This window comes from Ranitomeya imitator, chromosome 2 (assembly GCF_032444005.1).
Source record: "Ranitomeya imitator isolate aRanImi1 chromosome 2, aRanImi1.pri, whole genome shotgun sequence".
NCBI classification, from domain to species: domain Eukaryota; kingdom Metazoa; phylum Chordata; class Amphibia; order Anura; family Dendrobatidae; genus Ranitomeya; species Ranitomeya imitator.
The window spans coordinates 25,865,996-25,878,563 of NC_091283.1; the positions used below are offsets into that span (position 1 = coordinate 25,865,996).

Consider the following 12,568-nt stretch of genomic DNA (forward strand, 5'->3'; position numbering starts at 1 on the left):
TCTCGTTTTGTTTTATTTTTACACAAGCGCAGCGCTTTATATATTTTTATTTTTTATGGGTCTTACTAATTCCTGTGTTATCGTTACCTTCTGTGTCTGTGTTTGATCTTTGTCTTCTTGTGTTATTGTTCACAAGTGCAGGGTTATTCTGACATTCATTATGCGCAGCGCTGGATATTTTTGCGCATTCTGTATTGCTGGCAGGGACGCCTGCCCTCTCTCTTCCGCCCCTCCGACATCATTTCCGGTTCCGGTCTCTTACTTACCACACGCGCCGTTCTTACAACTCCATAAGGTATTTAAACCCATGTTGATTGCTCTCATGACACCTTCCCCTGATGAAGCCGTCCTAGTAACGGCGACACGTGTAGGGTTTACCCCCACGCTGATCCCTGCCGTCCTCCTCTCTTTCCCCGGGTGTTTGCCTATTGTGGCTTGGATTCTTTCATCTGGCACACACTGATTGATGCCTCTCTCTCTCTCCGGGCCACGTGGGCACTTTACTTTCACAGTGCTTTGTCTCCTGCCCATACCTGATTATAGGTTTGTCTGACCCTCATTGTTTTTGCTTAGTTACCATATTTCCCATACAGGGATTTTGTACCATCTTGTGCCGTTCTTTATCTTTTTGGCATACAGGTACCTTTTTTACCCCCAAGCATTGGGTAGTGTAACTAGCTGTTTCATATTATTTGATGGTTATTTGTTCTTGTGATGGATTACCCGGGGATGAGAATTTAGTCGTATTAGGACTATATATATGGTCATATGTACATGTGATTCTTGCATTATGTTTTGTTCTTATATACTATACATATATTTATATGTTTGTGTTATGCAAGTTTTGACCAGCTATACATTCGGCAGGATCTTTTGGGTTTTTGTGGGGATGTTTTAAAATGTTTTTAACGTCATTGCATCAATAAAGTTTACCTTTTTTGTATATATACCCAAGAGTGGTGTGCGGTACTATATAGAGTGGTGCTTTCTTCTTTCAGTTGTCATGTTACATTACTGCTTCTCCGCACCCCTCATCTAGTAATTTATAGATTGGTTGTGCGACGGCACCTTTCTTTATTTAGCATCACGCCTCCATCTAGTAATATTTATAACCTTATAACCTGTCAGTGCTGCAGATACAAGTTAGTTAGTTCATACACTGTGCATGATCTACCTAAAATGCTAGTGCCTGGTGACCAAGATGTCGTCATGATGACATCGAGTCCCCATGGCAACGATCGAGACCCCACGATTACGGCACGAGGTCTCCTATCCAAGGGCTGAAGGTCTTTCTTCCCTTTGGCTGCTCTCTAAAAGCTGCAATCTCACTGATCGCAGCATTTAGGGGGTTAAAGTGCCGGGAGTGGTGCGGGTAGCGTTCCTGGAACAGAAAGCCGGGTGTCAGCTGTCAGAATTGGCTGACACCCAGCGGCGATGGCTGGCGCACAGCATATGTTGGGAAGTCCTTCTCGACCATGATGTACATGTACTGCAAATGTCGGGAAGGGGTTAAAGAGCTTTTGAGATAAAATTTTCCAATTACCTTTGGTCCTTTGAAAAAGAGGCAGCTAAATATTAAAGAACTGCAATTCCTAAACCCTTACTCCAATTAAGATGTGATTCCCCTCAGATTAAAGCTGACTGTCTGCACTGTAAGCCCATATTGATTATAGAACTGGATCTTGAATATGTTTTAGTAAACGGCTAAAATGCAAAACTTGCGTCACTGTCCAAAGTTTTCTGGACTTACGAGTATGTAAATAAACAGCATTTTAACTGTGTTCAACTGGTTAATTGTTGATTACAACTAAAATAATTCTGAGATTCTGTTTTCAATCACTCAAAAATGTGTTTTGTAAAACATTGTATTATATTACATTGCAGAGACAATACTAATAGCACTGTATGTTAATAGTGTGTATCTGCTACTGTATATTGCATCCCAGGTCACAATATTGTGAACAGCAACATTTTATCTATTGGTCCTTTTATAGGCCACTCCATAGCTATCATCCGTACAAGTAGAGAATGAAAATGCAGTAAGGCATCATTCAGATGTCCGTGTTTGCTCAAGTATGCAAAAAAATGGTACGAGTGTCCTCAATCTTTTGGATCAGAGAGTCCTTGGTGTTTTGGATCCGGGGGTCCTCAGTGTTTTGGATCCAAGGGTCTTTGGGGTTTTGGTTCAGAGGGTCCTTGGTGTTTTGGATCTGAAGGTCATCTGTGTTTTGGATCCGAGGGTCCTCAGTGTTTTGGATCTGAGGGTCTTCGGTGTTTTGGATCTGAAGGTCCTCTGTGTTTTAGATCCGAGGGTCGTCAGTGTTTTGGATCCGAGGGTCTTCGATATTTTGGATCTGAAGGCCCTCTGTGTTTTAGATCCGAGGGTCCTCAGTGTTTTGGATCCCTGTCATCATAATTTCAATAGTGTTTTTCACATATGAATAAATAAATTAATTCCAAAGCTACTCCTATCCTTGGCAATGTTAATCACTGACTATACACTGATGCCATCTGTTTACTGTCTGTGGTTTTCATGGGCTCATAGACTTGTATTGTTACTTTTCATCCATGATGCCGGTAAAAAACGGGCATGTGAACAGCTCCATAGACTATAATGGGTATGTGTTCTATCCATGGAAACAGATGTCCAACCCAACTTTCCTTGCAATATTTCAAACTAGAACTTTTCCCTTACATCACAGGTTATCTTCAAGTCTGGACGGACATAACTGAAAATCGACAAATTGAAAAACGGAATCAGTGCAGCTGATGTTAATGGACGTAATAGCATCTCTTATCGTCACCTTGAAATAAAATGACAAAAAAAAAGTTATTTATGCCGATCTTATACAGTGGGTTAAGACCAATAAATAAATATCAATAAATTTATCAGTACGGCACAGAGGAGATCTTTCTACTCGTTATATGGTCATTGAATATGTTCTACTGTACAAAAAAAGATTATTCCTGAGCTACAATCTGCATGTTGAGGGTCCTCTGCCCGGACCCTTAAGATGCAGGCAGGTACTTTATCTATTCTCCACAATTACACAGATTTCCCGGCATCATCTTTCTCCTTTCCCCTTAGATCTATATTTTCTTGCACATATTTGGACCCTCCCGATAACCATAAATAGGTCACAATCATTTAATTCATTTATTCACTTACACTTATGCAGGTTTATCCGAGTCAGAGGACGTGTCTGAAGCTGTGAAAAGATGAAAAGATGCAAAATAAGACAAAAAAAAATGCCGGAATGACACTGATAACTGTTGACAGAGGTTTCCCTAATTATTCAGGGTGGGCCGTAATAACCGCCCCTGTTCCCTTGTGGTCTGTACAGGATGACGCTTATTGGACCTCGCTCATCGCATCTGTCTGACAGTAAAACTTGCCGTTGTTACCCAAAGTAACCCAAGCTCAGCTTTCATTTTACGGGAGCAACCAATAACAGCTCAGCTTTCATTTTACCGGAGTAACCAATAACAGCTCAGCTTTCATTTTACCGGAGTAACCAATAACAGCTCAGCTTTCATTTTACCGGAGTAACCAATAACAACTCAGCTTTCATTTTACCGGAGCAACCAATAACAGCTCAGCTTTCATTTTACCGGAGCAACCAATAACAGCTCAGCTTTCATTTTACGTCGGCAGTGTAAGAAATTACAGGGGCCGTCGTCTCCTTCTTGTCAGTCAGGTGTTATTTTGGGCGGGTGGTAGTTTTATGTGAAGGCTCAAAATGGCACCATGTGAAAAACACGATTGTTCTACTTGTCAGTGTGGAGATCTTTTGGTTTCAGTAATAAGCAGTGTACTCTGTTGGATGTCGAAGTGCTATAACAAAGGAACTATGATCGATGGCCAAAAATAGACACTTGCCCTTGTTGCAGACATCCAGGACAGGATAATGGGAATCCTGAGGAAATTAATGTAAAAATGATCCTAGCAGACACGTGTCACCAGAACAAAATGGCGGCATGTATAGAAATCACCTCAGCTGTCGCCACTGAGTCACCCTGCAAGTGAACAGAGTCTTGAATGGTGAAGGAAGGCGGCCATAGGGAGTCCAGTAATGGGAAAGGACGCCTTTCTTCCACTATAACTATGTTGTTGTGTAAATTGCAGAGCTCACAGTCCCTGTAGATGTTTGTGTGTTCTGGGCAAAGGTTCATGCCTGGTAAATGTTGTATTGCAGCCATGTTGGGTGATGTTATGTTGGACACGTTGAGGTTAGTGTTTACGACATGGTGAATGGCGCGACAGAGGAGTTCATGTGAGGGATGAGGGACAGTATGAGCCCTGTCTGGTGGAAGAGACAAGTGGTGACCAGTCTGTCCTGCTACTGAGGCAGATAGAAGTGAGGGAGAGTCAGTAATCCCAATACCTGGAGAAATGCCTGCAAAGTGACCTGGTAATTATGTGGAGAGGACCAGTGACCTCCAGCCCAGATAACATGATAATGGTCATAGGACAGTGACTACTGCTTGGAGGTAGAGGTCGGCAACAGAAAAGAAGTAATTGATGTCAGTATTTGGTAGAAGATAGTAAGCAGAATAGGGCAATCCTGAGACCAAGGGAGGTGTGCAGGGGTCTGTCAGGGCTGCCTTGGAGGAACCAGAACTATGGTGGGACTATGTGTCAGAGAGGAACAGGGACGCGGTAGTGGTGCAGGTAATACTTCAGGTAGTGGTGCAGGTAATACTTCAGGTAGTGGTACAGGTAATACTTCAGGTAGTGGTGCAGGTAATACTTCAGGTTGTGGTCCAGGTAATACTTCAGGTAGTGTTGCAGGTAATGCTCCAGGTAGTGGTGCAGGTAATGCTCCAGGTAGTGGTGCAGGTAATGCTCCAGGTAGTGGTGCAGGTAATGCTTCAGGTAGTGGTGCAGGTAATACTTCAGGTAGTGGTGCAGGTAATACTTCAGGTAGTGGTGCAGGTAATACTTCAGGTAGTGGTGCAGGTAATACTTCAGGTAGTGGTGCAGGTAATACTTCAGGTAGTGGTGCAGGTAATACTTCAGGTAGTGGTGCAGGTAATGCTCCAGGTAGTGGTGCAGGTAATGCTCCAGTTAGTGGTGCAGGTAATGCTTCAGGTGTTGGTGCAGGTAATGCTTCAGGTACAGGTAGTTGGGCAGGTAATAGTGCAGACTAAAACCAGAGCAATGAACTAGGAAAGCCACCAGAAAGTATACCAGTTAAAGTGTAATTAAAAATTATGCCTTTATTTTCAGGGTAATTTTTAATTACCTGTTATGATCAGGTGACCTTGGAGCAGCATGAAAACTCTCACTGGAGTAGGTGGTACCTATACTGACCGCAAACCCTGATCTTATCACCACAACTAGAAGTAGCCGTGGGGTGTACCTAACAAACCCTAGACACCTCGACACAGCCGGAGGACTAAATACCCCTATAGATGGAAATAAGAATTTCTACCTTGCCTCAGAGCAGAACCCCAAAGAATAGGCAGCCCCCCACAAATATTGACTGGGAGTAGTAGAGGAAAAGACACACGTAGGCAGAAAACAGGATTTAGCAAATGAGGCACAAACTAGCTAAATAGGAAGGACAGGATAGGACAGGATACTAAGCGGTCAGTATTAAAAAATCCTTCCAAAAATATCCACAGCAGAAAATACAAAAACTCCACCATCTAACTAAAGATGTGGAGCGTATATCTGCAACTCCAGAGAATCCAACAAGACCGAGAAAACACTGACACAGTCTAAGCTGGACAAGAGAAAAACAAATGAATAGCACAGAATATAAGCACACTGCATGTGTGCCACTGAAACAAAAACCAGACACTTATCTTTGCTGAATTGACAGCTGAGCAGGAGAAGCCAGAAAGTGAACCAACACTTCAGAAGAAACATTGACAACTGGCAAGGGCTAATGAATCCTGCACACTTAAATATCCTAGTCAGAACAGCAATCAGTAGATACATCTGGCCATGACTGTGACTCAGAGACAACTGCATTCCCACCTACAACCACTGGAGGAAACCCAAGAGCAGAATTCACAACAGAACTCTCCCCTTGAGGAGGGGTCACCGAACCCTCACCAGGACCTCCAGGACGATCAGGATGAGCCAGATGAAAGGCACGGACCAAATCAGCAGCATGGACATCAGAGGCAAAAACCCAAGAATTATCCTCCTGGCCATAACCCTTCCATTTGACAAGGTACTGAAGCCTCCGCCTCGAAAAACGAGAATCCAAAATCTTCTCAACCACATACTCCAACTCACCATCAACCAACACAGGGGCCGGAGGATCAACAGAGGGAACAACGGGCACCACATATTTCCGCAATAAAGATCTATGGAAGACATTATGGATAGCAAAAGAGGCCGGAAGCGCCAAACGAAAAGACACTGGATTAATAATCTCAGAAATCTTATAAGGACCAATAAACCGAGGCTTAAACTTAGGGGAAGAAACCTTCATAGGAACATGACGGGAAGACAACCAGACCAGATCCCCAACCCGAAGCCGGGAACCAACACACCGACGACGGTTAGCAAAACGTTGAGCCTCCTCTTGAGACAACACCAAATTGTCCACCACATGAGCCCAAATCTGCTGCAACCTGTCAACCACAGAATCCACACCAGGACAGTCAGAAGGCTCAACCTGCCCAGAAGAAAAACGAGGATGAAAACCAAAATTACAAAAGAAAGGCGAAACCAAAGTAGCCGAACTAGCCCGATTATTAAGGGCAAACTCCGCCAATGGCAAGAAGGCCACCCAATCATCCTGATCAGCAGACACAAAGTATCTCAAATAAGTTTCCAAAGTCTGATTAGTTCGCTCGGTCTGGCCATTTGTCTGAGGATGAAACGCAGAAGAAAAAGACAAATCAATGCCCAGCCTAGCACAAAAGGCCCCCCAAAACCTAGAAACAAACTGGGAACCTCTGTCGGACACAATATTCTCCGGAATCCCATGCAAACGAACCACATGCTGAAAAATCAACGGAACCAAATCTGAAGAGGAAAGCAATTTAGGCAAAGGCACCAAATGAACCATCTTAGAGAACCGGTCACAAACAACCCAGATAACAGACATTTTCTGGGAGACCGGAAGATCAGAAATAAAATCCATCGAAATATGCGTCCAGGGCCTCTCAGGGACTGGCAATGGCAAAAGCAACCCACTAGCACGGGAACAACAAGGCTTGTTCCGCACACAAGTCCCACAGGACTGCACAAAAAAACGCACATCACGCGACAAAGAAGGCCACCAAAAGGACCTACCAACCAAGTCTCTGGTACCAAAAATGCCAGGATGACCAGCCAACACGGAACAGTGAACCTCAGAAATCACTCTACTAGTCCATCTGTCAGGAACAAACAGTTTCCCCACAGGACAGCGGTCAGGTTTGTCAGCCTGAAATTCCTGAAGAACCCGTCGTAAATCAGGGGAAATGGCAGAAAGGACCACCCCCTCTTTCAGAATACCGACCGGTTCTAAGACCTCAGGAGAATCAGGCAAAAAACTCCTAGAGAGGGCATCAGCCTTAATATTCTTAGAACCCGGAAGGTACGAGACCACGAAATCAAAACGGGAAAAAAACAAGGACCATCGAGCCTGTCTAGGATTCAGCCGTTTGGCAGACTCGAGGTAAATAAGATTCTTATGATCGGTCAAGACCACAATACGGTGCTTAGCTCCCTCAAGCCAATGTCGCCACTCCTCAAACGCCCACTTCATAGCCAACAACTCCCGATTGCCGACATCATAATTGCGTTCAGCAGGCGAAAAAGAAAAGAAGGCACACGGTTTCATCAAGGAACCAACAGGATCCCTCTGAGACAAAACGGCCCCTGCCCCAATCTCAGAAGCGTCAACCTCAACCTGAAATGGAAGAGAAACATCCGGTTGGCGCAACACCGGAGCAGAAGTAAATCGACGTTTAAGCTCCTGAAAGCCAGAGACAGCCGCAGAGGACCAATTCGCCACATCAGTGCCTTTCTTCGTCAAATCGGTCAAGGGTGGAAAAATTAGCAATGAAACGGCGATAAAAATTAGCAAAACCCAAAAATTTCTGAAGGCTCTTCACGGATGTGGGCTGAATCCAATCATGAATGGCCTGAACCTTAACCGGATCCATCTCTATAGACGAGGGAGAAAAAATGAAGCCCAAAAAAGAAACCTTCTGCACCCCAAAGAGACACTTAGACCCTTTCACAAACAAAGCATTGTCACGAAGGATCTGAAATACCATCCTGACCTGTTGCACATGAGACTCCCAATCATCGGAAAAAATCAAAATATCGTCCAAATATATAATCAAGAATTTATCAAGATAAGTCCGGAAGATATCATGCATGAAGGACTGAAAAACAGATGGAGCATTAGAGAGTCCGAATGGCATCACAAGGTATTCAAAATGGCCTTCAGGCGTGTTAGACACAGTTTTCCATTCATCACCCTGCTTAATACGAACAAGATTATATGCTCCCCGAAGGTCAATCTTAGTAAACCAACTAGCTCCCTTAATCCTAGCCAACAAATCGGAAAGCAAAGGTAAAGGGTATTGAAACTTGACCGTGATCTTATTCAAGAGGCGATAATCAATACAGGGTCTCAAGGAACCATCTTTTTTAGCAACAAAAAAGAACCCCGCTCCTAACGGTGAAGAAGATGGTCGAATATGCCCTTTCTCCAAAGACTCCTTAATATAGCTCCGCATGGCGGTATGTTCAGGCACAGACAGGTTGAACAGTCAACCCTTAGGAAACTTACAGCCTGGAATCAAGTCAATAGCACAATCGTAGTCCTTGTGCGGTGGAAGGAAACTGGACTTGGGCACATCGAATACATCCTGAAAATCAGACAATTACTCTGGAATTTCAGAAGAGGAAGAAGGGGAGATTGACATCAAAGGAACATTATTATGAACCCCCTGACAACCCCAACTAGTCACAGACATGGACTTCCAATCCAACACAGGATTATGTACCCGCAACCACGGAAAACCCAGCACGATAGTATCATGCAAATTATGCAACACCAGAAATCGACAATCTGCCTGATGGACTGCCGCGATGCGCATGGTAACCTGTGTCCAAAACTGGGGTTTATTTTTAGCCAAGGGTGTAGCATCAATGCCCCTTAAAGGAATAGGGTTCTGCAAAGGCTGCAAGGGAAAACCACAACGCTTGGCAAACTCGAAGTCCATTAAGTTCAAGGCGGCGTCTGAATCCACAAACGCCATGACCGAAAATGATGACAATGAGCAGATCAAGGACACAGATAATAAAAATTTAGGTTGTACAGTACTGATGGTAATTGAACTGGCGATCCTCTTTGTCCGCTTAGGACAGACAGAAATGACATGAGAAGCATCGCCACAATAATAACACAACCTATTCTGACGTCTGAAACCTTGTCGTTCCGTTCTAGACAGAATCCTATCACACTGCATTGGCTCAGGAATTTGCTCTGAGGATAACGCCACAGCGCGCACAGTTCTGCGCTCCCGCAAGCGCCGGTCAATCTGAATGGCCAGAGACATAGAATCACTCAGACCGGAAGGCGTGGGAAACCCCACCATGACATCTTTAACGGATTCAGAAAGACCCTTTCTGAAAATTGCCGCCAAAGCATCATTATTCCATTTAGTCAACACCGACCATTTTCTGAATTTCTGACAATACAATTCTGCCGCCTCTTGGCCCTGAGACAGGGCCAACAAGGTCTTTTCAGCTTGATCCACAGAATTAGGTTCATCATATAACAATCCCAAGGCCTGAAAAAAGGAGTCTACATCAAGCAAAGCCGGATTCCCAGATTCCAGGGAAAATGCCCAATCCTGCGGGTCGCCACGCAGCAGGGAAATGACAATTTTTACTCGCTGAATGGAATCAACCGGAGGATCGAGGTCTCAAAGCAAAAAACAGTTTACAGTTGTTTTTAAAACTCAAAAATTTGGACCTGTCACCAAAAAACAAATCAGGAGTAGGAATCTTCGGTTCTAAAACAGGAGTCTGAACAATATAATCAGAAATACCCTGTACCCGAGCAGCAAGCTGGTCTACACGAGAAGCTAATTCCTGAACATTCATGCTAGCACAAGGCTCTTCAGCCACCCAGAGATTAAGAGGGAGGAGAAGACAAAGTAGTCTGGAGAAAAAAAAATGGTAATACTTCAGGTAGTGGTACAGGTAATACTTCAGGTAGTGGTGCAGGTAATACTTCAGGTTGTGGTGCAGGTAATACTTCAGGTAGTGTTGCAGGTAATGCTCCAGGTAGTGGTGCAGGTAATGCTCCAGGTAGTGGTGCAGGTAATGCTTCAGGTAGTGGTGCAGGTAATACTTCAGGTAGTGGTGCAGGTAATACTTCAGGTAGTGGTGCAGGTAATACTTCAGGTAGTGGTGCAGGTAATACTTCAGGTAGTGGTGCAGGTAATACTTCAGGTAGTGGTGCAGGTAATGCTCCAGGTAGTGGTGCAGGTAATGCTCCAGTTAGTGATGCAGGTAATGCTTCAGGTGTTGGTGCAGGTAATGCTTCAGGTACAGGTAGTTGGGCAGGTAATAGTGCAGACTAAAACCAGAGCAATGAACTAGGAAAGCCACCAGAAAGTATACCAGTTAAAGGGTAATTAAAAATTATGCCTTTATTTTCAGGGTAATTTTTAATTACCTGTTATGATCAGGTGACCTTGGATCAGCATGAAAACTCTCACTGGAGTAGGTGGTAACTATACTGACCGCAAACCCTGATCTTAACACCGCAACTAGAAGTAGCCGTGGGGTGTACCTAACAAACCCTAGACACCTCGACACAGCCGGAGGACTAAATACCCCTATAGATGGCAATAGGAATTTCTACCTTGCTTCAGAGCAGAACCCCAAAGGATAGGCAGCCCCCCACAAATATTGACTGTGAGTAGTAGAGGAAAAGACACACGTAGGCAGAAAACAGGATTTAGCAAATGAGGCACACACTAGCTAAATAGGAAAGGATAGGACAGGATACTAAGCGGTCAGTATTAAAAAATCCTTCCAAAAATATCCACAGCACAAAATACAAAAACTCCACCATCAACTAAAGATGTGGAGCGTATATCTGCAACTCCAGAGAATCCAACAAGACTGAGAAAACACTGGCACAGTCTAAGCTGGACAAGAGAAAAACAAATGAATAGCACAGAATATAAGCACACTGCATGTGTGCCACTGAAACAAAAACCAGACACTTATCTTTGCAGAATTGACAGCTGAGCAGGAGAAGCCAGAAAGTGAACCAACACTTCAGAAGAAACATTGACAACTGGCAAGGGCTAATGAATCCTGCACACTTAAATATCCCAGTCAGAACAGCAATCAGCAGATACACCTTGCCATGACTGTGACTCAGAGACAACTGCATTCCCACCTACAACCACTGGAGGGAACCCAAGAGCAGAATTCACAACAATTACCCTTTAACTGGTATACTTTACTGGTGGCTTTCCTAGTTCGTTGCTCTGGTTTTAGTCTCTTCTTTGGCAGTGGTTAGACCTATCTAATGGTCTATGTACTGATATAGTGAGATATATATTTTTTGTGATTTGTAGATATCTTGGGGTGTACTGTGGTATTTAATTGAAGGTAATAGTGCAGGTAGTGGAGCAGGTAGTGGTGCAGGTAGTGATGCAGGTAATACTTCAGGTACAGGTAGTTGGGCAGGTAATGGTGCAGGTAGTGGAGCAAGTAGTTGTGCAAGTAGTAGTGCAGGTAATATTTCAGGTAAAGGTAGTTGGGCAGGTAATGGTGCAGGTAGTGGTGCAGGTAATGGTGCAGGTAGTTGTGCAGGTAATGCTTCAGGTACAGGTAGTGATGCAGGTAGTGGTGCAGGTAATGGTGCAGGTAGTGATGCAGGTAACATAGTAACATAGTAACATAGTTAGTAAGGCCGAAAAAAGACATTTGTCCATCCAGTTCAGCCTATATTCCATCATAATAAATCCCCAGATCTACGTCCTTCTACAGAACCTAATAATTGTATGATACAATATTGTTCTGCTCCAGGAAGACATCCAGGCCTCTCTTGAACCCCTCGACTGAGTTCGCCATCACCACCTCCTCAGGCAAGCAATTCCAGATTCTCACTACCCTAACAGTAAAGAATCCTCTTCTATGTTGGTGGAAAAACCTTCTCTCCTCCAGACGCAAAGAATGCCCCCTTGTGCCCGTCACCTTCCTTGGTATAAACAGATCCTCAGCGAGATATTTGTATTGTCCCCTTATATACTTATACATGGTTATTAGATCACCCCTCAGTCGTCTCTTTTCTAGACTAAATAATCCTAATTTCGCTAATCTATCTGGGTATTGTAGTTCTCCCATCCCCTTTATTAATTTTGTTGCCCTCCTTTGTACTCTCTCTAGTTCCATTATATCCTTCCTGAGCACCGGTGCCCAAAACTGGACACAGTACTCCATGTGCGGTCTAACTAGGGATTTGTACAGAGGCAGTATAATGCTCTCATCATGTGTATCCAGACCTCTTTTAATGCACCCCATGATCCTGTTTGCCTTGGCAGCTGCTGCCTGGCACTGGCTGCTCCAGGTAAGTTT

At 44.0% G+C, this 12,568-nt stretch overlaps 1 protein-coding gene across 2 annotated transcripts in view; it reads right to left on the reverse strand.

Annotated features, from left to right (window-relative positions):
• Window positions 1-1,847: 1,847 nt before the first annotated feature.
• Window positions 1,848-12,568, reverse strand: part of LOC138661499 (class I histocompatibility antigen, F10 alpha chain-like) — a 51,098-nt gene continuing 40,377 nt past the window's right edge. Inside the window, exons 7-8 of one of the 2 annotated variants that reach the window (XM_069746224.1) lie at window positions 3,170-3,209; window positions 1,848-2,729 (exon numbers count right to left, since the gene is read on the reverse strand). In XM_069746224.1, coding sequence (XP_069602325.1) covers window positions 3,172-3,209 — 38 coding nt within the window. In that variant the 3' untranslated portion in view covers window positions 1,848-2,729; window positions 3,170-3,171. Of the gene's footprint in view, window positions 2,805-3,169; window positions 3,210-12,568 lie in introns of both variants that reach the window. The other variant, XM_069746223.1, reaches the window with a different exon arrangement.